This window comes from Tyto alba, unplaced genomic scaffold (assembly GCF_018691265.1).
Source record: "Tyto alba isolate M040663 unplaced genomic scaffold, T.alba_DEE_v4.0 Super-Scaffold_49, whole genome shotgun sequence".
NCBI classification, from domain to species: Eukaryota; Metazoa; Chordata; class Aves; order Strigiformes; family Tytonidae; genus Tyto; species Tyto alba.
The window spans coordinates 2639390-2666905 of record NW_024881325.1 but is presented as its reverse complement, the minus strand read 5'-3'; the positions used below and the strand labels follow the sequence as shown (position 1 = coordinate 2666905).

General features: G+C 38.9%; 1 protein-coding gene across 3 annotated transcripts in view; it reads right to left on the bottom strand.

Annotated features, from left to right (window-relative positions):
- Positions 1 to 21958, bottom strand: part of HDAC11 (histone deacetylase 11) — a 32169-nt gene extending 10211 nt beyond the window's left edge. The window contains exons 1-7 of one of the 3 annotated variants that reach the window (XM_042807037.1): positions 21844 to 21958; positions 20021 to 20169; positions 16800 to 16900; positions 10173 to 10289; positions 5172 to 5214; positions 2759 to 2835; positions 983 to 1045 (exon numbers count right to left, since the gene is read on the bottom strand). In XM_042807037.1, the coding sequence (XP_042662971.1) occupies positions 983 to 1045; positions 2759 to 2835; positions 5172 to 5214; positions 10173 to 10289; positions 16800 to 16900; positions 20021 to 20169; positions 21844 to 21845 (552 nt within the window). In that variant the 5' untranslated portion in view covers positions 21846 to 21958. Of the gene's footprint in view, positions 1 to 982; positions 1046 to 2758; positions 2836 to 5171; positions 5215 to 10172; positions 10290 to 16799; positions 16901 to 20020; positions 20170 to 21039; positions 21183 to 21220; positions 21778 to 21843 lie in introns of those variants that run through there. The other 2 variants (XM_032995846.2, XM_032995844.2) reach the window with 2 other exon arrangements.
- Positions 21959 to 27516: the final 5558 nt, after the last annotated feature.

The window sequence follows — 27516 nt, the reverse complement described above, 5'->3', positions numbered from 1 at the left end:
CCAAGAATTGGAACACTTACAAGACGCACAGTTAAAAAGGATCTGCTGAGCTACTATTTCACACATCTCTGATTCCCCAAATAAAGGAAACAAAGGGAGTGATTCAGTGTGCAGATTGAGATTACCAGCATGATACTTGAAAATCAAAATACATTCCAAGGAGTTTTTAAGAAACAAAACACTCCAAAAAAGTGCAAAAAAAAATCCATAGCCTGATAGAGACGGCTGAAGAGAATCATGAGCACAAAATACCTTTCTATTGTATAATCTATGCCCTTATATTTCAAGGTACATTTAGGATACCTGAATTTGCAGATAAGAGAAATGACAGAAAATAAAAAACCTGCATCCTCACTGTCACGTTACTACTTAAAAATGGTTTATTTACACATAATAAATTATGTTCAATGCTTCAGATTAGATATAATTTGGGGGCATTAGCTGCTTTTCTAAAAATACTATTTCCCTTCTTTCAGGATTTATTTTGGAAATCCTAGCAAAGATGAGATTTGTTCTCAGTACCCACAGTAAATCACTACCAGGTGAAGGGTAATGTATTCTTTACTTCATTACCTAAAGCCAGGCTTTCCATTAAAACACTGAAGGTCAGATTCATCCCCTGCAAAGGTTGGTGCAATGATCACGTGTGCTGAACTAACTGTACTTCTGCCTTAAGAGACTCTTGTTTCTTCTGGGATACTGACCTACTCTGGAGATTGTTGTGCCTCAGATCAAAAATATTTTTACATCTAGCCACATGATGGAGCTACAACTCAGTTTAATTTTATTAAAATGGCTTAATGGTCTTTTGGACCATAAAAGAATTAAACAACTAAACTGTTCACAATTTTCATCATCTGTGATTAACTCTGTATTCTGTGAGTTGACAGTTTATACTGCTATTAGGAAAAAAATGGTATTTATTACACAGTTGTATTTTGAGCAAAACATCTGCAGCACTGAATACAGCTAAGCTACTCACCTGATGAGCATCCAGATCAATAATTGTGGCTTTAGACACCCCTTGCACTCTTTCAAATAAGAACTGTATATATAAGCAAAGAAAGAGATGGAGAAAGTTATGAAGTTAGGTGACAGATTAAACTGGAGGCTTGAAGCTTGCACAGTATATTACTGTTCCAATTTGAATGTAGTGTAATTCACCAAATAAACGGCTAAATGATTCCAATATATTTAATTGCAAAAGCTTTAGTTATTTCACATAAAAATTGTTGTGGTTATACAATAAAAAACTCTATACATTTCCACATCCTCCATCTGTGCAGGTATCTGCCTACCTATAGGGAAAGTTGGTGGACTGAGGAAAGAAAGAGATTTCTACTCATTTCCTCTTTCTCCCACAAAGTACCGGACACAACATAGGGTCAAGGACATGTCTGTCTACAGCTTCCCACACTAACTTGTAAAGTGGAGTCCACAAATGAGGCATGAGCCCAATGACACTGAATAACACAAAGGAGCCCAAGGTAATAAACCCTGTTGTGGTACTAGTGGCTCTACAGAGGTGTAGCTGGTACAGCTCTGCACCCTGCAGCAGCCAGGCAGGAAAGGACAGGTCCAACTAGGGATTATGAAGCTGATTGCGGCATTGGGGCTGCCAGAGGCTGGAGTGGAACCAGTGACAGCATGGAGAAAGCAACAGCAACAACTGTGGGTTGGCACAGGGTGAAGCAAGAGCTGCACAGGCCCCAAAACATGGAGGAGCTAATATCAAAAGACACAAATGATAGCATGAGTGAGCTTATCAGCAGGAAGGGAGAAACAGTCCACTGTGACGGCATCCAACTGTGTAAGCATAAAATCTACCATTTAGCAAATGCTGCTGTAGGGACTGTATGCATTAAAGCCACTTTTACTAACAGAATTCGTTTCTTATTCTACATCTGTGAAGAAAAAAAAAATTCTTTGGGTCTTAACTTTGACAAGTTACCATCTTTCATATAGACATGGAAAAACCCAAAGATTTTGTACAAGCTGTCACCCGCTATAATTTCACAATCTGTATTACAATGTTAGGGAAAATAGAACACTGCAGATTACTTGTCTGAAAATTACCATTTACAGAAATTAGGATGTTCTGTCATATAGTGTGTTGCAATCATTAGAGCTTTTTTGTATTTTATTATTATTGATACTTTATAAATATTCTTGTATACAAATATATCATAGTACATTTGGTAAAAATAAATCTTAATTGCAGAAGACTCTTGCTTGAGCTTTTCAACATCTCAATACCAAGTGTATTCATTCACATTCAGTGATTATTTTGGATACATTCACATTTTTATTCATGAATTTGAACCACTCTGAGCACTGTATAGTGCAGCTTGATTTGGAGAGAGGATTTCTGTCTCTGCATTCGTCTGGATTGTAAACATTGAAACTCATTTGGAATTTCCAGGTTCAACTGCAAGGCTAGGATAATTATCACTGAGGACAATAAAAGTCAATGTGGTTTGATTTTGAGTGTTTTTTTGCAAGAAGATATTATTAATACAATTGTAGTGGTTCATATTTACATTCATAATTCTGATTCCTGCAACTCTTCCACTTGATAATAGTGCATATGCATTATGTTCTGCAGCACCAAGTACCACACCATTTTCCTATTCCTACCCATCTATAGACAGCTTTATTTTCTTCTATTAAGATGTAAATTAGTTCTTACAAATTTATGTGGATTTTTTTTTCCATTTGCACAAACAAAAGAATATACTGGATTAAGAGTACTTCTTACCTTTATAGCCAGTGTGATATCAGCATATGCACAAAATCCTCCACCTTTGTCACTTGAGCAGTGATGAAAACCACCCCCTAAACATAAAAATGTTGAAAAGGTGAAAAGCTAGATACTAAGGAACATTGATGGCTTGCAAAGAGACAGAGATTACTTACACATCAGGCCAGACACGGCACCTAGAGCTTTTAAATGCTTGCCTAGCAACAGTTTCTGTACATAGAACCACGGAATGGTTTGGGCTGGAAGGAACCTTAAAGATCATCCAGTTCCACCCCGCCCTGCCCCAGGCAGGGCCCCCTTCCCCCAGCCCAGGGGGCTCCCAGCCCCGTCCAACCTGGCCTTGAACCCTTCCAGGGAGGGGGCACCCACAGCTGCTCTGGGCACCCTGGGCCAGCGCCTCACCCCCCGCACAGAGAACAATTTCTGCCTTAGAGCTCACCTAAATCTCCCCTCGGTCAGTTTAAAACCATTACCCCTCATCCTACCCCCACCCCCTGATCCAGAGTCCCTCCCCACCTCTCCTGCCCCCCCTTTAAGCCCTGGGAGGCCGCTCGAAGGGCTCCCCGGAGCCTTCTCTTCTCCAGGCTGAACCCCCCCAACTCTCTCAGCCCGGCCCCCCAGGGGAGCTGCTCCAGCCCCCCCAGCATCTCCGTGGCCTCCTCTGGCCCCGCTCGAGCAGCTCCGGGTCCTTCTGCTGTTGGGGGCCCCCGAGCTGGCCCCAGCACTGCAGGGGGGTCTCCCCAGAGCGGAGCAGAGGGGGAGAATCCCCCCCCTGGCCCTGCTGCCCCCCCTGCTCTGGCTGCAGCCCAGGGCACGGGTGGGTTCTGGGCTGCCAGCGCACATTGTCAGGTCATGTTGAGCTTCTTGTCAACCAGCACCCCCAGTCCCTCTCCTTGGGGCTGCTCTCCAGCCACCCCTCACCCAGCCTGAATCTGTGCTGGGGATTGCCCCGACCCACGGGCAGGACCTTACACTTGGCCTTCTTGAACTCCAGGAGGTTTGCCCAGGCCCCCCTCTCCAGCCTGCCCAGGTCCCTCAGGATGCCACCCCTGCCCTCAGCGTGTCCCCCACCACCCAGCTCGGTGGCACCCTCAGCCAATGCCACTGTCCACTTGCTAACAAAGACATTAAACAGCCACTCATCACATATCTTGTGTGGCCTACCAGACCACAGGCCTATCAGACTGTCAGACAAAGGAACTGCAGATGTCCAGATTAAAGGGAATTGTCTCTTTCATCTAGCAGCCACCCTAAGAACGGAGAAATGTACTATGTGTAACACATGGTGCCTCCATGACAAAGCATACTGCTTTAAAAGTTCAGCTCCCCCAGGCATGTTGGAGTTGTATAATTAACATTATGAGGCCAGTGGAAAAGACATGTGGAAAGTTCTTTTCTATGCTGAACACCAGGTCAAAAAAAATACCAAACCAAGAACTATAGGGATGTCATTATTTGCACAGGCCATTGTCTTTTGCAAACACTCAGACCAGAAGAAACTTTAAGAACTCCTCTTTAAAACACAAACACAATCTTCACATGAAAAAAGCACTTAGACCTCCCCCTCTCAAAACATGTTTTTTGTATATTAAACCAGTACTTTTTACTGAGAAAGCCACTACAGATATCCAGGCAAGAAACTTAACAAGCTCAATTTATACACTGGTAAATATGACATGCTTTTGGGTTTGCTTTTAATGTCTATTTAATTTTCAATATTGGATATTTACATTGTAGATGTGTGCAAGGAATAATGGAAAAATCTCAGAACTGATGAGCTCTATGAAAATGACAAGCCAAGTCTTACCTGACAAAATATTGCTTCAATAGTTTACTGGTTTTGCACTGCTATTTGCTATGAGCAGGAGAATAGATTTGTATCTATTATATTCTTCATAATTCGTTCAATCAAGTCTTTTTCAGGAAAAAGTGCACAGCCAAAAATAGACACTAACTGGTACAGTCCTGCTCTCCTGCATATCAACCAATCCCTTGATCTGGTATAAATATATAAATTAGCTGATAAGATCTATGAAAAATATTTTATGATTTAATAAAAACAAAGATTTTGTTGAAATATTTACATTTACTCCAAACATTTTTTCTTAATTTTTTTTTTACACTACTTCAATCCAAACACTTTTCCTTACATATATCATATCTTTATCAAGTTATCTTTTTTTTCCCTTTCCAAAACGTATTTTTTTAATTATAAAACTGCAATGAGTGATAGTGGATGAGTGAACAAATCCAGTACTTTTTTCATATTTTTTTTAGAGTTGATTTTAGTTAAACACAATCCAGTCATATTCTGTTATTATAAACAGAACACACATCATGCTAAATTAAAATAATATGATTTTAAACACACTATTTCAAGTATCATTTAATGCACTACTTTTGTACTTACCCACATTGATCGCCCAGCCTCTATCAACAGCAAGTTTTCCTGCCTTAAGAAAATTACGGTGAGAACTTAATGAATGAACAAGGCAACCATTCAACACCGTCTGCTTCCACCCCAAAGGCAACGCTTGGCATTCAGACATGCCCACTGAATTTTTGGATGTTTTACCACTGCAGGTCATTCTGAATCAGATCCCTGAATACAAGCCATACAAAACTACCCTCAGCATAATTAACTGAAAAATTGTTTGATATCTCATCTGTATTTCATTCTTTGGCAGCTAAGCAGGTCTAAAACAAACTGCACTTTGCAGAGATGAACACCAACCCCTAGCAGACAAATGAAAAAAGGAAATTACAGGTGTCAATAAGAGTAAAAAAAGAACAAGAATCTCCTAATATCCTTCCTGCTCATGTAAAAATAGGAGGAACGCATGATCAAAACCCTGAAAATACAGATTAACAGTTTCAGCTGGGGGTGGGGACAGAAAAATACTACAGTATGAAGTGTCCTGTGACTTCTTGGATTTTTAGAATGATATAACATGCATTAGAATATTACCAACCTTTTTCCCTCCAATACAGAAAAACTGTACCTGTATCTCTTCTTTGAATTCAAATGACATTCAGGGAAGGGAAAGTATTGACAGAGAAGAGATACACAAAGCTTAAATGATGAAATTTTAATTAAGAAACTTGACTTATTTTGACTAGGAAGAGTCAAGTGAGTGTTTAACAGCAGCATTCCTTAAGTGTCATGTCAAAAAACGAAGATACTACTAGCTGTATTTTTTTAAAAAAAATGAGAAAAGAAAAATAAAGGTAAACCCAAGATTATTCTTTTCCATAATCATGTAAAGAACACATCATACATGAAAAGAAGTTTGGACAGTTGAGAATTCTTCACTAGTATTTATATCCGAACACTTCTAATTGAGTATAAAGAAAACTACTGGGAAAGTAAAGATCATCTTGTTATGAACAAGCTAACTTACACAAATTAGATCTTGAGAAAAGACTGTAGTTTCTGAGCTATAAAACCCATTAAGTCACAGGGAAAACACATTATCTGTGATTTAACATACTTCCTAGGGATTCCTTACCAAAATACAGTCTTCCCAAATTGCTAAAAAATCATTAAGAAGTACAGAAACTCAACAGGAATTTTCATGATAAACAGGACCATCAAGAATAGCAGAAAATTTTACTTCTACCTTGTATTGTACACATTTTATTGTCTGATGAATCAAACCCACTTTTAAAGTACATACCTATTTCCATATAATGAAAAATAAAAAAGGTTCAAATAACAGCATATGGCATCAAGATCAATCCAAAAGTGACCAGTGATGTCATCCGTATTTCAGAAGGGATGACAAAAACATGAGACAACCAGGGGCTCTCTCTTCTACATGTCTACATTTATAACTAGTGAACATGCATTTATGAATTAAACATAACACAAGCACAATGAAAAACATCACAAAACTATACAGAAGTACTGACTAGTTAGAACCAAGTTGCAATAGATTTCACACACACACACTGTCAAGGCCCTCAAGAAATATCAAAGGTAGAGTATTAGGAAAAATCTAGATTCTTCCCAATCATTTTTCTCTTCTACCATTTCCTTCGTTCCTCATAACTATTGCACAGAAAGAACGCATCGCTCTACTAAGAGAAAGCTCTGCATGTTCCTATTCAGACAGGCCTTGGCAGACCAAAACCCCTCATTTCAACAACCACTGCTGTCTGCAGTCAGAAATAGGGCACAGAGGAGAGAACCCACCAGGAGTCTGAAGGACTAAATGGAGCTATTTCTTTGGCTGTGAGTGACAACTAAAAATTTTTAAATACCTTGAACTACATGAAACACGTAAAACCAGAATTCTTTCTCTCTATAACTACCCAGTCTATAACATTGGTTTTTTGTTCTGTTTTTGTTTTGTTTTTTAAAAAAAGGGTCAAACTATCCCCAAACTAGCAGTCCATGGAAAACAAGATGACTACACAGATACCAGCAAAACCAGTTTGGTGTCAGCTCTTGCTGGTAAATTGCCAGGAAAAAGTGCTCCCGCTGATTCCTACATGTTTGCATCAGGCAGATGCACTGGGTTCCACTTCCAATTGTCTCTGCTTTCACCAGTTAACACCCACCAAAGGAGGTAGCACTTTTTGTTACCTAGCCTATTTCCATAATCCATCAAATCTAAAGATTTATCCAGAACATAACATGTTCTATCCACACTCAAATGTTTAAATTGTCCTTAAAGCTTAGCTTAACATCTTCAGTAGTTCATCTGGTTTTATCTGGTTTTCTCATGCTTATGCAGACTTTTAGGCTTCAACAAAAGCATCAGACATTGCTACGCTGTACAAACACTTTCACATAATTCCTTACCTCACTATTCTTTGACTTTAAACAACATGTACATCCAAGAAAACAGAGCAACACAAGAGAATTAAAGTAGAATTAGGAAATGGGATTTAAGAAGTGAGAACTATAGTTGGAGAAACTGAGTCCAAGGTGGGGAGGATACATACAACTTTTATTTTAGAAAAGAAAGCCATCTCCCACTCAAAAGCCTGAATAAAAACCAGACTCAGCAACCTGCAATGATACTTAAACATTGTAAATGCCACAAGACTCACTGTTGTACCAATGATTTAGTAAGAAACCACTGGCCGTGTTGTTTATTTAACGCCTCAGAGCAGTTAACCACACAATTTCAGCATCAAGGACGTGACCTTTTGATCTTTCCCTCTACTATCCACATGTGCAAAAACTTACTGGAAGTTTTCCTTTGCTACTTCTCTGCTATGATTACAACTCTCACCTTCTCCTCCAACTATAAGCAAGAATTTTCTGAACACATGCATATGTATGCTGATACATTTTTCAATCACTCCAAGTAGTTCACAGTATCATGAAGAGCTACATTACATAAGTACTACATTCCCCATTATAAATAAAATGTACCAGTTTGCAACACAGCTCAAACATGAAAACTCTTTGAAGAGCTCCATATTTTTAAATATCTATGTCCAGTGTTTGGATAGCACAAAGGGAGTTAAGATGACATGCTTAAAACAATTAAAATGCACTGTTAGAGGATGTTTCTGAATCTTGGCAGCATGTATTTAAGCCCGCTCACAAGCTGTCCAGTCCATTCTTTCTCTATTACCTTTTGGTAACAAAAAACAGCTAGCAGAGAGTTACTTTTACATACACACAAATCCAGCAGGAGATGAGACACAGATTTAATAACACAGTACTAAAATACTGAAAGAAATGGACATTTTTCTCCAATAATCAGGTATTGAGTAGTTCCATTGTTAAACTACAACAGAGAACCAGGATACTTCATCTTGCCTTAAAAATCTGATAACTGACACTCTTCCTTCACATAGTAAAACCCAAGAGGGCTGAAACTTAACAGAGCCTAGATCCACTTATACACACAAATGATAGTAACAATAGTTAATCTCACGTCAGCTCCACAAATTTAAAGAAAACTTGCAGAACTGCCTCACCAAACTTTTGGGCTCACTCGCATCATTCTCATCGGTCAGACTCACAAATGGATTCAACCTCTTTCATTGTTCCTGAAAACCGTACTGCCCCGCCTTTAATGCACTAGTCATAGAAGAGCTCTTTATATTATTTATGTCTTTAATGAATTCTTGATGCATTCACAAAGGTAAGCATTTAAAAATAAGAAGTCTTCATTCCAGTGCAGATTACTAAGAACTTACATTTCCATTGACAGAAATGGGAAGATATGTATTAGCCTATTTCTGAAAATAATGCCATTATTTTAACATTCACTTATGGCTTTTCAGTCTCATTCACCTTTAATATCTAGTAGTTGCAATAAATAGAATTCTCATATCTGGCACAAACGTACTCTGAAAGCTTTGCCAACCCACAGAATAGTGTTCTATAACTGGCACACAACAGATATAGAAAAAGCACTATGAGCTTCTATCCTTTTCACACGCATCCACTGTAACAGCTAACTTCGGGAAAAGTAGCTAAAATGCAGCAAAGTTCTATTTGTACCATAACAGTAATGATTTCAGGTAGGATTATTTGTCTTCCATTCATGTAACTGTTACAGCTCAGTGCCTGCAAAGAGAGATTGGGACTGTCACCATCTCCTCCCAGCACCATGCTGTATAGTTTCTGAACTCTAGCCCCAATATGACAAGGAATGATAAAAAGAGCAGAAACAGTTCCATTAGTTATCAGTTTACAATTATGAAGGAGCTTTTCCCCAATACATGGTTTAAATAACTCATTCTCGGTTCCAGCTATTAACTGCTTTCTTTCCTCCTACTTCCTCAACATGTCTAATGGCAATTCTCAGGCAAAATTAAATGTCTGGCAACACACGGCTCTTCTAACCAGAGCATTCATTTAATTAATCAGAAAACAATTCTGTTAAAGTGAAACAGGCTATATCTCACTAGAGTTCAGCTGAGCTGCTTATGTAGTATTTACAATAGAGAAAGTAGTTAAACTAACTTTAAAATGAGCAAGGTGATATGATTTTTAAGCTTAAACACCAAGAACCACCACACCATGCGTTTCATCCCATACAGTACCAAGGCCATTTGGTAAATATGTGCTTTAAAAATAGCTTCTATATTATCAATTTTGAAACCTCCTGTTGCTAGAATTTGCCTGTATTTGAACACTGTTTAAAACTAATTTCGTTTCTGTATTTTCCATAAGTCCTGCCATGTCTATCATTACTTGCCGCTGACCCTTTCTGTGTCTTGTGCTTCTGCAAATTATGGACCATAAAAGCAGGTACATCCTTCACCTTGGTAGTCGGTAACAAGTGGCAAACTTTGCTCACATTTAGGACTCTGCACTAACTCACTTCCCTCTACAGGCCTCCAGGGCTCAACCCTCTGAGTTATACAAAATATTACAACTCACAGCTTTATAGTGCTTTGACTAACAAGTTTAAATACAAGTGAATGAAGAGCATCTTACCATTATTGTTCCTCCTGTCTGGGTTCGTAGAGGTTTCAAAACTTTTCTCTGAACTACGAAATTGGGAAGAAAGGCAACTGGTGGAATTTCTGTGATTGTAGCCACAACAAATGACCACTACAAGAAGGAAGAAAAAAAGTTTCAATTAACATAGCCTGTCTTAATGATGACATTTAGACTTCTCATCAGTCGTTATTTACTGAAAGGGAGCTCACAGGTCCTTAGCAAGATCTTTATTTTTAGATGGAGGTGACCACACGTGTCCTTATTAGTAAGGACAAATTTGGAGGTGAAGTTGTTAATTACAAGAACCATCACTTTCAATCACTATCACTAGGTTTTTCAGATTTTAATATCAAATAGTAATAAATCAGCACTTTTTCAGCAAGCTAATATTTCAGAAAATATAATAATATCCCTGGGATTGGGAGGAAGAATTGTAAAATGTCCTTCAGCAGCATTAACAGCAAGCTACGCTTGATATATTGTTCAAACCTAAAATATCTTTTCCTGTGTCAAGTCAAAAGGATATATCAAGGAGAAAGGGAAAAACAAACAGGCAACTCAACTGCAAAGTGAACACACAGTGCAAATTTTAGCATGGAGAACTGATTAAACTTATTTATCATATTAAACACTTCTGGAAAATGTTTCAAGGAAACATTTTGTTAAAAAGTCACATCATCAAGAACATGATTTGAAGGTTAGAACACAAAATATTTGCAATATGTAAATGCTTTTTTTGCAAACACATAAAGATCACTTCAAAGAACTTCTATTAACATTGCTACAAGCAATAACACTTCTAAATATATTTCAAAGCACAAGTTACAAGCAAGTATACACCTCTTCATCCAATGCTGAAACATTCAGGTACCAAGAGTTACGCATTTGACACCCTGTGCAAAGATTCTGCACAGATCCTATCTTCTTCAACACTAGGAAATTCAACTAGATTGAGTACATTCATTGCCCAATTACCATTAGCTGCCTGTTTACAAATGATAGGATGTACAGCTGGTCAAATTTTAACCAAAGACAATCACATGCCAATTTCAGGGTCCTCTGATACTCAGAAAAACTTAAACTACTTTAGCTCGCCAGTTTTCAGTGTTTCAACTACAAAGTACTATTGGGTGGGGTGGAGGGGTGCCATTATTTATGAAGTTCTCTAAGTACTAACTAGATTTTGTCAACAGTTCATTTAAGCTCTTACTGCTTTTCTATTTTTGAGACATTATTCTGTCACCATATTATCAGCTCTCCATCATTAACAAAGCACTTCCATTATTTTGTAATATAGTCCATCTTGATAAAGTCCTTTTGCAAGATATTTTAAATTTTAAACAAGCATAATGTAAAAAACTAGATTAAATCCTGTTGTTCTAAAACGGAATTGAAAAGGCCACATTTGGATAAAATAAATTTTAATCCCAAATGCAAATGATGATCATAAAAATTCAGAAGGTTTTAACACAGTTTAAAAAAATTTTAATCGCAACGGGAAGAAGTGAGAGCAATGAAGACTTAAACCAACACGTATGGTGCTGCAGGTTTTTAAGTGAATCCACACATGGTAGGAGTAAAGAGTAAGCAAAGCGTTCTATTCACAGCTGAGGACCTTTACAGAACAGCACCAAGCCCGATGACATTCACTGCTTCATTACTGTATTTATGTAATTCCTAACATATGGGGGAAAAGTCATTTGACTGTGAGGAAAGTCTTGGGGTTCAAGAATGCAGCTATAGACTAATGAAAATGCTTCTCAGAAAACACCACTATAATAATTGAGAAAATATATTGCCTCAAACTGTGGATAGTTTTGCGCTCTTTACTTCAACATGCTAATTTTGTTTTCCAACATTTCCTGCAATAAATTCTCACAACAGCTATGTATATACTTAAAAAGAAATCGAAAGGAATTAGGTTTAAATAAGAATATAATTTTTCATGTTGCAAAAATAAAAAATTATTTTGAATAGATGAGGACTACATTAATTACATTTCCCAGGCTGCCAGTTGGCTTCCACGACACGTCTTCACACACATTAGTTTCCTCTGATAGAGAACAAACCCTTCAAATTTTTGGTTGGTGTTTTTTTTTTTTTTAAAAAAAAACAAACTATTTTTTACATTCAAATTGTGCATATCAGAGTAATATCAGTTACTGTTTCTTTTGGTAGATACTTGTTCTTACTCAGTAATCAAATTACTGATTCTCTAGTAGTTTTGTAGACTAGTAATCATGTAACTTAACAGAAATGAACACTTGATCTGGATTCAGGGAAGATTAATAATCACATATAAACACTATTCAACAACATGCCTTCACTTATTCTTTTTAGTTATCAAGTCCATTTAACTCTTTCTTTATTTCTATTGCTAATATCATAAGATTTTAAAATTACTTAGCTTCCTGTGTTTTGGATAAATAATTCAATGTATGAATTTAAGTTTCAATTTTTAAAAAATTTCACTCCCTGTTTTCTTAAGAGAAGTAAAGAAGTCAGGCTAACCCTTAGCCAGGTATATTTTCCTTCAATATATGCCTCCTACCAAATTAACTGCTGAGCCACATTTAAAGATACTGCCAAGTGTAGCACTATACCAAAATGTTACGTACAAAAAAAAAAACACCAAAACCAAAACAACACAAAAAAACCCCACTTCAAAAGTTCTTAAATTTTCCTTGCTTAAGCCCAAACTCTATAACAACATATACATTTAACGAGGATATTCTTGTAGGACTTTATAAATAAAGTACTATTACTATTAACTTTAATTCTCTAACTATAAAAACTCTTTTTAGTAAGGTTAAATTAAACATAATTTCAAATTATTAGTGTTCAAGGAGTAAAAGTTAAACTGAAAAACTAATATTAGTAAGATAAAACCAAAGTAGTTGCTTTTATGCTGATACATCCTGTGTTAATACAAACGGCACTTTAATGATCAAACCAACCTCTGATGTACTCCCTTTTATGTTATGCATTCAATGCATTCCAGCATTTTAAAATAGCCAACTCCAATTTTTTTAAAATTATGCAATTTTGTTCTTTAATAACCAAATTTAAATTGTGTTTAAATCTTTGGTAAGTTCCTGGAGCTAGTCCCAGCTTCAAGGGAAAATTCACAGACTTGCAAATCCAACACCAAGCGACTAACATGATTTTATATTCAGAAGCTGGCCCGGGACAAAGCTATTTGGGTCCATCTTCAATAGGTAGAGAAGCTATGTTTTTAACTTGAATTAATATAAGGTAAAATCATAAAGGAGAGTAGGAAGCTTGTAATTTCCACACAGGCTTCCAGGTCAAGGTAGGAACACACTATTATCATTGGGAATAAGATACTGCACTGCTAGAAAGAGATGACACCCAGGTGACACACCCAAGAAAACCATCCAGCCGAAACCCAATTTTGTTGCATCAGTGTCCCAACTAATGAGTTTGAAAAATTAAAAAGAAAGTAACAAATCGCTGTTAACTAAATTATACCTTAATCTTAAAAGAGGTTTACTAGTTGCTTTAGCTGCAAAGAATGTCCTACAGCATTTGCTCAGCAGTGAAAACACTGAAACCTGTCAGACCTTGTTTCCCATGACCAAGTGTTCTTGTTCAGTGTTTTCCCCAAACATACTCAAATATCAGTACCTTTAAAATAACATTTTTGTATATTCCTATAGACATCTACCTGATGCATTAACTTTTCATGAAAATTTAGGTAAAAGGGATCAAATTCATATATCTGTTCTCATGACCTTTAAAATTAACAATCTACCACAAACAACCATCCACCTTCATAAATTTTTCACCAATGAAGTTTGAAAAAATAGAGCAAGGAAAAAACACAATGTAGGGAGCAAACAGCAACAACAGATGACAGCACAAGAACTGAATCAACCGAGGAACTGGGCAGGGGAATTTTAAGCACTTCTGAAGGTGTGCATTTTATCCAGACCAAAGCCACATTTTCAGCTGCAGTCACCTACGGTCACTAACACAACGCACTCAGCCCAAGATGCATTCTCTGCTGGTTTACCTGAATGCCTAAACCAGCCAGAAGTATCACAGGCAGAATCAATTATTTTATAAGCCTGCTCCCACTGCTGTCATTCCCGAGTCCTACCCCTTTCCCCAGGCAGACTGCCAGTACCACCACGCGACAGAGGCAGGTACCTCTGGCCTCTCAGCAGACGCAGTCACGCGACTGGGCAAAAGTCAAAGCACACGAGCAGTCGAGCACCAGACAATGCTCCCCATAATCACATCAACCCACGTTTCCCTAGGCATAAAAATTTACATTTCTAATAAAATAATTAACTTTTTATTTTTAAACTGACATTCTTTGCAAATATATAAAACTGATTAAAATTTGTGAGTTCAATTGATCGAACGCTTGTTCCAGATCACTTTCAGAAAAGCACAACTCGCATTCTACTGATGCACAAGCATTATCCCCATCATTTGCCCTTCAGTATTCACTCACATATGTTATCACAGAGCTTCTCATATATAAAAATGGTTCAAGTGAAAGACTTATACAGTCTGAAACTAGCTTTAACCTCATTGCCTAGCTCCTTCCAAAATTTCAGAATGCTGCTATGCAGGAAATTCATTATTTTACATAACAGCAGAAAAAGGCAATAAATGGGAAAGTACTGCAAACAAATTATCCAAAGTCCAGTCATTACCTTAGAGACTTAAATCCTTCAAATGAATAATTGAGGAGGAATCACTGCAATTCAAAAGGCCAAATTTTGTCATAAGGACTAGTCATGTTACCTAAAGCAGGGAAAGAGGGAGACACTTCCTTCCAACACAGTTGGAAGGAATTTTCAGTACTGCTTGATCTACTTTGTGCATACCATTTTGTTTCTCTTCAACAAACCCCCAGACAGCTTCTTCAGCTGCTGCTAAGATACCAAACACCTCCTCTTCTTGCAAGCATATGGAATTTCCTACCAAATTCATGCTCAAATTTTAAATGAAGAATATTCAAGTAATCCATTACTATTAAGAGAACTAGGCATTCCCAGAAACACAAGCACCTCTGTAGTCTTCAGAGCTGATATAACATAAAACTGTGCTATTTATTGGTAGCTCTGTATTTGTCTAGATTTAAAAAGGAATAGCACAGCAGACTTCTGCTAAGGCAACAGAGAAGATACCCAGGACCTTTTCACGTCTAGCCATGTTATTTTTCATTTGCAACTAAGCACTTTAATCATCACTACTTGTCAGGAATTTGCTGGCATAACCAATACAACATCCTCCAGTTTTTACAGTTGCAGCAAATAGTGTCCCAACAAAAGGGGAACAAGAGATACATAGTTAATCACATCTGAACACACACAATAGTACAGGGTTTGAACACCAAGACACACGTTAGACAATTCCCTGGGAAGCCATGCAGTAGGTACTGAAAATATTATTATGGTATTCCAAACTGAGCTATGCACATTACACCCTGCTTCAACTAAGTGATTCAGAGGTGGGTGGTTCTATGGAATTAAAAGTTCAATATCAAGAATAGCTGCAATAAGATCAAATGTAATGATGTATGAAATTGCATATAACTTTATAGCACAGAATGAAGAAGCATAAGAGAACTCAGAAAAGGACTAAGAGTGAAAAAAGTTCACACAAATAATAGATCCTTTACACAGAAAAACAAAACATTCCAGAAATAGCAATACAAGGACTCTTTCACTGTAGGGCAAAGATGACTCAAAATAACTTATTTTGAATTATGAAATGGAAGGAAGATTATTTCTCATACAAATCCCTTCGCTGCCCTTCAAGTAGAGAGCTACAAAATAAAAGCAATATCACCTGTGCTCGTCTACTACCCAATTCCACCTACAGATGACCAAACATATTCAGAAACAAAGATCTCACATACTTATGTTTTAAAGTTATGTTGAAATTTAACAAATGGATGCTTCATTTAGAAATACCCGATGAATGCTCTTTATCCCCCGTGAATATGTAATCCTGTGTGAGCTGGCACTGGCAACCTTCACACACAGATAACATGCAAGGTTATGCCCCCACACTGATCTTTCAACCTTCTCCACATTCTACCAATACAGGCAGTGTTAAAGTATGAAGCCAGTACTTCCCCTCATAACAGAATCCCTATACGGATGCTCTTTCAAAATTCCATAAAGCCCAAACCCATAAAGCATCCAAAAAAACCATCCAAAAGCACATTCCATTTTAGTGCTCTCCAATGTATTTTCAATTTCAGAACTGTAGTTTACTAGAGTAAATTCAAACTTACACTTTTGAAGACTAAAGCCCTGTTACTAAGGCAAATATTATTTACGTTTAAATTTTCCTTGTGTTCATTTAACTTTCTTGAAATATCATGTCAGGTCACCTATATAACATGGAAGACCCTCTTTTCCCTCCTCTATAGTATCTATACCTCTATAGTATGAATTGTCTACTATTCCTATGTTTTTCTTTCAGTATTTTCAGTTACAATGTTATCAATGTTATAAAAATATACCATTCAATAATCTGTAAAAGTCGATTCTGTAATAAATCTGGTACGGTATCTGTGCCTTCGACACTAATTCTAGACAATTTGTTTGAAAAATACGTTAATAAGTACAGCACCTTTAATTTATTAAGGTAGCGCCTTGTGTGAACAACCAAGAGATCTTCATCAGTAGCTTCCCGTGCCTGTACAATCAAGTCATCTGCAATTAGTTTTTCCTCTGAAACAGGAGAAAAATAACAATTGGCATTGTATACCATCTCTTAACTTCCCATATTCCACCCTGCCAAAGAAGCTAATTTTACTTTGATGTAATAACTTCACCTGTAATGTAAAGAACTGAAACAACTTTTGTTTACTCAGTGTTTACAAGTTTTCCAAATACATACCATCTCTACACATAAACTATTAAGGTAGTGTGCATATGATAAATACTGTTTACAGGAAGTTTTCAGAGTGTAGTCATGATAACCTCTTGTTTACACTGAAAAAAAAAAGACAGACACGTAGTAAAAAAGGATGGACAGACAAAAGAATCCCAGGACTCCTTACAGTCTAGGGCTTGACACACTGGGGAAATCTTGGTGCTCATACCATCAAATATTCACAATTCTTTAACATGCTTTAAGAAATTCCACAGTTGATACTAGTATTTAATTCCCTAAATTAAAGGAGAATTAAAAAAAAAAATCAAAGCAAAATAATTGCTTGGATGCTTATAGAAGTGAATTTTTACTTAAGATATTTCTGTCACACCCCTACCTACATTTAATTTCAAGAAATTAGCTGGTCATCAGTATTAATTATTCCCCTTAGAGACAAAAAGATAAGCTTATTTAAAAACCTAGTTTTATAAGAGCAAGTTACAAAATATCACTCCAAGATTTCAGAATGTGATCAAAGATAATACTTGCCAGAAAGCTCATGTCAGGGTCAACTAAAAAAGCCAAGCACTGCAGAAAAACAACGTTGCTTTGCTATGATTGCTACAAACTACAAACACAAGGCATCATGCTGATCTTCTCAGACAAATTTTTATATTTAATTTCTGCACGGCTGCAGCTTTCTAAGACTGTACCTTTTCTCCAATTTTATACTTGGAGGAGGTAGAAAACAACTCACAAATGTGAGAGATTTTGTTCTGAAGTGTTATACAAGAACAGCACCTGCAACAATATTTGTTTTGGCAAGCTTACGTTTCTCCTGACTGAGGCTTGAGAAACATTTCATTCATTCACTGGTGTCAGACAGAAAGCCAAACAGTTAACAGCTTCATTCTTGAGGAAGGAGAAGGTAAGTGTAGAAAGATTTTCACTGGTGATTTTCTAGAATATGATGGGGAACAGTGTAGGTCAGCTGCTGACAGGAGTTGCTAGAGAGCCAGAGAAAACCAAGAGCACCCTGGGGTATCCTGTGGCTTCTTTCTCCTTTACAAAGCAAGGAGAGTAAAACAGTTGGGAAAACTAATTTTCTGTACAACACTGAGAGTAAAGAGTGGACGCTTCACACAGAAAAGAGCTAGAGGGAAAGACTTTAGACAGATAAGGAGAAGAAAGGGAAAGGTTTTAATTAATAAGGAAAACAGTCATGGAACCCAAAACTTAATTATTTAAAGTTGCTAGAGAGAAGATCCAAAACCCAGCTGCTAAGTGGAATGTTAGAATTTAACTGACATTAAACGCATACAAGGCAGCCTGAAGTTGAAAGGGCAATACTTAACTGCAAAAGATCATCAGTTGAAGGAGTCATTAGGACCACATAAATGGAAGAGGCCTGGCTCTTGGACAATCTTTGTCTTGGCAAGAGAAAAAGCCTTTTTTTTTTTTTTTTTTTGGTAATCTGATGAGCAAGTTTAAACTTCAGATGAAGAGATGCCAAGATTTTATAGGCCCTGATCCTAACCTTGGTTCTTATGCTTGTATTTCCTTAATGTATATTTCTGCCTGTATCTTCCCATTTGTTTAAACAGCAATAAAGAGGACCATCACACAAAGTTTTGCCTGTCACCAGAAGCATCTCAAAGGTCTTCCCAAACATTATCAGAATACTATCATGAGGTTGATAAAGAATGGATTTATACAAGCTGCACTTATCTTTCAGCCAGAAAAGCACCATTTGCCAGTAGACTGTCTGCAGTCTAAGCTGAGCAACTATATTATGTCCCACAGCAAGCTGGTCATTAACACCTGTAGTTTCACAAGTCACAATTAATGCCTCAGTCTTTGCTACACCAGCTGTAAAGTAAAGGAAGCACAAGGCTATAAGAAGCCATACACAGTACTCCCAAACTGCAATTCGGGTCTTGTAAGCCAAACTGTCCGTAAACTTGCAGCTAACATAGGATTTTCCATCCATTGCTACAAAACTGAAGTATGCTGTCTTTTAGATCCAGGCTTGCTCCTCGAAAGAAAGAAGAAACTGCAACTGTAAAGAACAGCTATCCTCAAGAGGAAACTTAAAGGAAATATTGTTCTCATACGTTCATCTAAAACTGAAAGAAAGTGTTTGAATCGTTAAAAATCTTGAGTATCAAAATACAGCATGCTGAGCTACATCCACAAGGCTCTAGCATTCTGCACATAACTGAAAGGTGAGATTGTGGTGCTCCCTTCAGAGGCGGAAACAGTTCTTAAATATCCCACATGAATGCTTGTGAAGGCCAAGCAATGAAATCCTGCTCACTTCATGCTTTCACTCAGATCACAAAGACCAGAAATATTTGAAGATGGTCTAAGACATTGCCATGCTCATATTTCTCCTTCCTCCTTTTTACTCACTGTCTTGTAAAGCTCCGAGCCAGACTGAAATGAGCCAAACTAGTTACTCTGACTAGTATTATCCATGCCTCTGGAGAGAGCAAATTATTTAATAAGCTCAATTTCTCAATCGTATTTTACGAGTTTCGCTCTGCACAGACACCGTAACTGAGCTGAAACCAAAACTGTGGGCTTATTTAGTGGAGTGGGCTAGAAACTACTGTGAAAGGACTGTGAAACAAACATTTGTATTAAAAAGCCCTGGTGTAGGATGTTTGCTCTAACATTACAATTTCAACTTTTAAATCCTTCATAGACAAGATCCTCAACAATGTGTAACACTTGACATCCAACACACCTTTGAAATCCTACAACCAATTTAACATGCTAAGTCTGCAAATATATAAGAATACTAAAGCACTCCAGATATGATTAAAGAGCATCGCTTAAATCTACACAATGAGCAATGAAAATGTACAGTCACTATTATATTGGCAATTATTAACATAAGTCTGCACTAACTACATAATCACTACTAGCTTTTGTGCAAATATTGGTCTAAGAGGTACCTTCTGTTATTTTACCTTTCAAGAAATTGATTACTTTTCCCCATTTCCCTGCATCGAATGGATGCAGTTTCTCAAGTCCCATGAATGTGATGTTGTAGTCTGGAGAATATACGATAGGCCAGCATGCTGATGGAGGATCCTCATACAACACAGTTCTGTGAGGCCTTGAAAAGCAAGAAACAAACTAGTCACCATTTTTAGCAGCTATTTATAAAGTTGAAAGTTTTTCACTAAAATCTCAGATTACAAATTAGAGCCCTTATTAATACCAACTTTACATTAGGAACTATTCTGAAGATGCTATTTCCAGCGGATACTGAAGGAAACACTTGGTTGTTTAACTGCTCCTCAGCAATAGGGTCAGGGCGGGTAACACCCCTCACTTCCAACCAGTGCAGTTAAACTGTTGAACTAACCAGTAGTGGGGAAAAAAAGAATAACTGAAGAATGTACATTAATGAATTATGCATATGTAGTTCATTGCAGACATTAATTAATAGAAAGTTGCTTCTCTCCCCTCGTCTCTCCAAGTTCATCACGCAGCACCTCTACCTTAGAAGGTGCATCCAGTTTTACAGAAAATATAACTGTCAACAAATACATGACTAGGCTCACATTTTAAAGTCTGTATCAAAACACAATTGAAAAAAACAAATCACACTGCTCCTACACATGATGCTTGTAACAACACAAGGCTGGACAGATTTCTATGATCCTTCCTAGGAGCAGCAGATTACTTTGTGACCAGCTCAGCAAAAGTAAAGAGGCTTGGTTTTGTATCTGCATAGCATACAACCACAGGCCGTACTCTCAACTCTGGATCTCATGCCCATAACCCTTAAACAACACTTCCCTCTACCCCTCCTCCAAATTCTAGTATTCTTCCAATACAAGGAGAGACAGCACAGCCAGCTCCAAATAGAAGAAGAGACAGCATAGCAGCTCAGAGCCCTCCTTCACATCCTGCTCACAGAACAGGCAAGCAATGCTGCGCACTGCGTTTGCGAACGCACACGCAGAATATTTGCAGATACCTGGGCGCACACTGGGCTGACAGGCAGGCCAAAGCCAAGAGGTGATTCTGTGTTCACACCCGGCCTGTTCCCCCGGCGGTGGCCTCCACCCTCTGCCCCAAACCCCGTGTGTCTGGGCTAGGATGAGACCTCTCTTGCGCCCAAAATTTAGTCAAAGTCTTCAAAATGCTTCGCAACTTACTGAGCAAGACAGAAGGGTCTATTGTCAGGTGAACAATACAAACAGAAACCCCTTTCTTTCCAGCCTAAATATGCTCAAAAATGCCCTTTTAAAATCCAGTTAAAAACAAAGCAAAAACAAATAAAAAACCCCACAAAGACAATGGAGGTTTTTCAGCAGAGACCGCAGCCCTGATGCCCACACGCCACCCACAAACAGAACAAGGGCTCCCTGGATCCTTCCCTCGTCCCACCCCGCAATAAAAGGCGGCTCTTGTCCCAGGTGCTGCGCCGGCCCGGCCGCTGCTCCTCTCCCCGCCTGTCGGCGGGGCCCGGGGGCTGAGGGAAGGGCACGTTTCCCGGGCTCTCCGTCCCGGCGGCCCTCGCCCCGCTGGCAGCGGGTCACCCCACCCCCCAGGCCCCGTCGGGACCGGAGCCAGGCGACCCCAGCGCCCGCCCGGGACGAGCTCCGGCTGCAGGCGGGGCGGGGGCAGGGGCGGCCGGGCCCGAGGAGGCGAAGCGGCGCTGCCGCCGGGCAAGGCCTCCGCAGGGCCCAGGCGCCGGCCGGGCCCTCCCGCCGCCCCGAGAGCCACCTCCCGCCGGCGGAGCCCGCCCACCACCACCCCCCCCCGGCGCGGTACTCACATCCCCCCGCCTGCCGCAGGTACACCGGCCAGACCGCGCAGGGCTCGGCCCGGCACCGCCAGCCCCCACCGCCCCGCCCCGCCGCGGGGCGGAGACACGGCGGGGCCGGGCGGGGCGGCGGGCGCGGGCCCCGGCGGGAGCCCCGCGGGGGGCGGCTGCAGGCCGGAGGGGCTCCGGCCGCCGGGGCGAGGCCGCTTGCAGGGAGCGGGCGGAGGGGCGGCTGTCGCGCGCGGAAGGGCCGGGGGAAGGGCTGTCGCAGCTCTGGGGAAAAGCTCCTAACGCCATCCCACGCGTGGGCATCGTGAGGGACGGGAGGCTGCCAGAGCAAGCCCAAAAGGCGTTTGATAAAGGGGACTGGGAGGCGGCAGAAAAGCAGTTGGTCTAGCGTTGGGGGCGTTAGAAAAGCTCGACCCTAATATTCTGATTTTTACATCAGCAGCTGCTGTGATTTTTTTATCAAGGGCCTCAACGCGATTCCATGCCAACACTAACTTTGGATGGGAAAATGTGATTTTCGTTACAAAATAAGATTAACAGAACACCAGTAGGTGAAGAGACATAGCAGGTCAGCAGCAGAATGAGATAAAAAAAAAAAAAAGGTGAAGTAGTGATATTATCTAACTGAGCAGCAAAACTCCCACTGATTTTGTCAGGTCAAGATTCACCCCGGGAACATCATCCCTAAATTCAGGCACCCAATAAAAATAACCTAGTTTCAAGTCAAAAGCCAATTTCTAAGTGTACTTTATGAATCCTGCTTGAATATATACAAAAAGCATTTCTTATGCAGTTGTACAGCTAAATCAATAATACCATCATGAAAAACAGTCCATCAATAGCAGGGGTATCTATCAGACCAAGGATAAATGTACAGAAGCACTCTTTTCTCAGGAGGAGTGATGTCTCTTTATGAGTTTTAGATAAATGTCTTTCTTCTTAAAATATGCTGGCTTTGGCTTGGCATTCAGTTCTGATGGATGCCTGGACCTGGATTTCACCTCAGTATTTATTTAGCAGCGGGAGACTGTTATCCCAGGAAAACATTCTATCCCTTTGACATTATCTTTTAATTAACATTTCTTTTTGTTCTGGCCCTTTGTCTGGTGCTTGCCTCAGAATTAGTTCAGCATATCTACCTTTTATTCCTTGTTTCTGACTACATAATGCTTGGTGCTTAATTAGAGTTTGAGTGTTGTTTGGTTAACTAGATACAAGCATAATGTGTTCTTATTTAAATTAGCTTTGAAACTTAAATTAAAAATAAACCTGCAGACTAGTTTCCATATTTGTTGGATGTTGTAAATTGTTTCTTGTGTGCACTTTCCCATTAATCATTCATATCTGAACTATACCACCTAGACTTGTCCACATGGAAAATTTGCTTAGTCATTCCTTTTTTCACCACCAAAAATCAAATCAGAATATCTGCTTTTCTGTTCTGGCTAGCCATGATGTTTGTTGCTTCCATCTTCTTCCTCTTGTGCCACAGTAAATTGAGTTCTTACCTGCAGGCTGATTCCCCCCAGTAGTACCTTTTCCTTTCTGGGTCAGTGGCTGGGACACGCTCTCTTAGAGGCACCCGGTAAACTGCTGCGCGTATTTAGAGTAATGCCTGCTCACTCTTGCTGGGCTGGAGTACAATTCTTTCTGTCTCCATCAGAAAAAGAAATACGGTCAAAACGTGTACCTATTTCTGTGTAGGACACACTATTTAAGATATTATAAATTAGAAAATAGTGTTTAGAGTATGTATTTACCATTTGAGCATTCCGGGGTTGCTATTCTTGACACTCTCGTGGTTCCGAGGAACTGTAGTCGAGGGCACCCAACACCCGAGAAGCCATCTGCACGTGGGCAGTCCTCACCCCAGGGAGGTGCAGCCCTGCTGCGGAAACATTTACAGGTAGTTTCATTACTGCAGTGTGTTTCTAACAGTTTTTAAACAAACCATATGGGGCATAACTGTTGTTCAGTCTCATCTTTTTTGTGCAGGAAGGTAATTATTTTCTCATAAATTAGGCCCATGATATGCAAGAGAATGACCCGTGATGGATTTTGGACATTCTCTGAGCTCTGGTTTTCTGCCAGCAGATTTATAAAGGCAAATGGGTTAGGAAACCTTACAGTGTGATAGAAGAAACAGAGCTGAGCAAATAATGACATTTTTGGTTCACTCGTCACTCTGAAAAAAAATTTCTGAAGAAAATTTGGGGCTCACATTCTCTTTTACAACATTGCAATATTTAAAACAAAGTGAAATTTCAAGAAAAAGCCAGTCTGTCCTGAAATTGTCTTTTAAATATGTAAGTGAAATATTTTGATTAAAAAAGAAAAAAAAAAGAAAAGAAAAAATCAGACTCAAATAATAAACTTTCAAATTTCTATACATTCACAAAATGTACTGGAATAACTGAATCCATACTTTTGGCTAAAAGATATTTCCTTTGAAAGTTCTGCTGAGTTCTGATGTTCTCTTTACAAATTTGAAAAGCAGGGCAACAAGCATAAGACAGCAGCAAAGACGAGAAGATGACCTAAGTCTCTTAAAATAAAAGCACATTCTCATAACAAGCAGAAAATAGTTACAGACCATACAGAACCCAGCCTTCTCTGTATTTCTTGGAATCCTTCAAAATTAGGCCCCAAATACACCACAAACGTGAGAAAATAGATTAATTACAACCCAGCTCATGCAGTGTACTCATGTTATTTCCCAGCTGATAGCTCTATTTTCCCAAGACAAAGGAAATTTTTTCTGCTTATACCATTTTGCTTCTGTCGAGACAAAGTGCAACTTGAATGGTTTTGACAGTATTATGGATAACGCTGGGGTCCTGTGGTAAGGGACTTTATTAATTGCTGCATACTTGAAAGCACAGGCATATCATTGTTATAATAAATAACCAGCAACCTATTATCTCTCAAGGTTTGGCCTGTTTAACGTGCTCTTCGTCATCCAGGAGATCATTCATCTCATGTTGAATATCATAAAAAGCACCTCTGGGAGGACAGACTGTCTTCCAAAGAGAAATATTTTATTATAATGGGGCTCCAGTTTGAAATTGATTCAGATAATGGCCCTGTCTTTCCATGGAACTCTTTCCAGGCTGTTCACGTGATTAGTGTCTTTAAAGTTCAGGGATCCACTTAGGCGGATCCATTTGAAGATGGGTCCCAGAGTCTGAACTGCTAGTAAAACCAACTTTTAGCAAACAAAAACCAGTCTGACTAATGTCCCATATGAAAGAGACTGGTCAGTTTGGCCTGGCAATAATTGCACCAGTTTATTAAATCTGTTCAAGTAATTTATTGCACATTCCTTCTTTAGGGGAATGAGGGAATTTGGTAAAAGCCCTTAATCAGCTTCTCAACCTCCCGCAGACTAGAAAATGAGTTCTTAGTTCTGGTGTTCCATGATGGTGAAATTACTTAAACATGATGAATGATAAAATATGATAAGGGTTTTTCCATGTCAAGAAGCAGTGAAGTCAGAGACAAAAATCAATGGTAGCAAATTCAAGATACAATGAAAATTAGGAAGATGGGTCCAGACACCCATAACCTCGATCAGTGATGTAACCTTTGGGTCACCTGCCTCACAGGTGAAGCAGTGTGATGCAACTTACGGTATTACTTTAACTTCCTAGAATTTTCGCAGTTACTGCCAGGAGCTGGAATACTGCAAGAGCTGGAATAATCCCAGTAGGTTTGATCAGGTCTGACATGTGCAGCTATCCTCCTCTTCCATAAGGAGTCAGTTTAGCTACCTCCGAAGTCTCACCCCCATCTCTTGCCATGACAGCCTGTCTGTAGGAAAAAAAGCAGTGTGCAAATCAGCTCATTTTGTTTCAGCTGTGAGACGCAAAATATCCTTCCTTAAAGGGTGAGACATCCTCAGGACTGAAATAAGAGCCACATCACAAGTAGTTTGCTTTCAAATTACTTTGAGTTGAGCCTTTTGAAACAGGTAACATGAAGAAATGTGCTACTGAAAATCAGGGATGAAACACTTTTAAAGGAAAATACAGAAAAGAGATTTCTCATTCACACTGGGACTGACTTTTCCTGTAAAAAAATTTAGTAGTAACTCATTACATTAATTTCTACAGAAATTTTAATTAGTGTTTTTCAATGAGAAAATATTTTGAGAGCCTGTGCTACTTTAATCTCTTTGATCCTGAGGACTTTGATCTGCCATGGGGTGACATGACTGAGATCAGGCATTTACTTCCATGGTGTGTAGAAAATGTGAAATTATTGATTCCTGTAGTCCAGCAGAGCAGAAAAAGGTCTGTGCTAGTTATAGCTCAGAAACTGATGCAGTTTGCTTTCCTCGCTGTTGCTCAGAGCAGGTGGAAATGCAAGGCCTGAATATTCCTTAAAGATATCATTATTCTCTTTGCAGTCTTATCTTCACTCTAATTAGCCCAAGTCCTTCTCCCTCACTAAATTACATCTAGCTGAAATCCTCAGTTTTTAAAACAATAGGGCATGATACCACTAACCACTGCTCTGTCTTCAGTGTCATGCAATTTTCAGAATGAGACATGTAGGCTATCGTAACAGAATTCAGATTATACAAATCCCAGCAAGGGTTTATCCAAAATAGACTTTAAATAACCTTTTCAAACTCACTAGAGGGACTCAATGCCTTGAGGCGACGACCAGTGAATGAAGCCATAAGACTTGATTTACTCTCATACACTGTAAACATCCACAAGTCAGTATCAAAATGGAGAAAACTGTATGTAGTACAATGAGGTGCTTTCTGAAGCAAGAAAAGTTTTCAAGCGAGTGATTCATTTGCAGGTCCCTTCAGAGGTACAGCTAGCTACTTAACTGGGGGAACACAAGCACAGGAGTGAAACACAAGTTAATAACACATTCTCTACTATCTCAGATTTGTCTCCACATTAATTGGTATCCATTCTCCCAGAGCATATTTATAAATGTATGTATGGTATATAGTTTTGTAATTTCATTGCCAATTACAGAGACAACCTGAAGTCTTGTACTCTGTTACCTATTGAAATAAACAGTTGTGCATAACGTACAGTTTTCATAGTATTGAGTCCTAAGAACATCCAGATACACAAAACATGTTTTCATCTAATAACTAGCATGTTCAACCAAACACGTTTAGTTGATATTTGCTCGGTTCTGATTTTTAAGTGCTTTGATAATATGAGTGATATTTAGTCTGTTTATAATACATGAGAATGCAGCAAAGTAAAACAACTTTCTGTCCTGCATTTTCCAAGTACATTCAATAGAAATACATTCAGACATCCGGTACTCAGCTGGTGTGAAAAGTGTAATAAACGTGGGCAAAATGGTTAAAAGTATACTATTCCTTATACTACCAGGAAAAGATTAAATCTCAAATTTCAGGGCATCTTTTTGTTTCTGATAGCTTCATGCACCTTTCTCATTAACAAGGTAACAATTGCTAAAATTTTCAATGTAACTATTTCCTAATAATTAGTACTTACTCAAATTGGGGGTGGAGGGGTGGGGAAGGAAATGCAGTTTTACAGAATATTTCTAAAGGTATCAGGAAGTTGAAAGGAGAATTCCCACTGTAATAAGGTCTAGGAAGGGACTAAAATGTCCAGTCCAACACTCTCATGAGAAAAGATTAATCAGCATCATTGATATGTCCTCTTTACATAC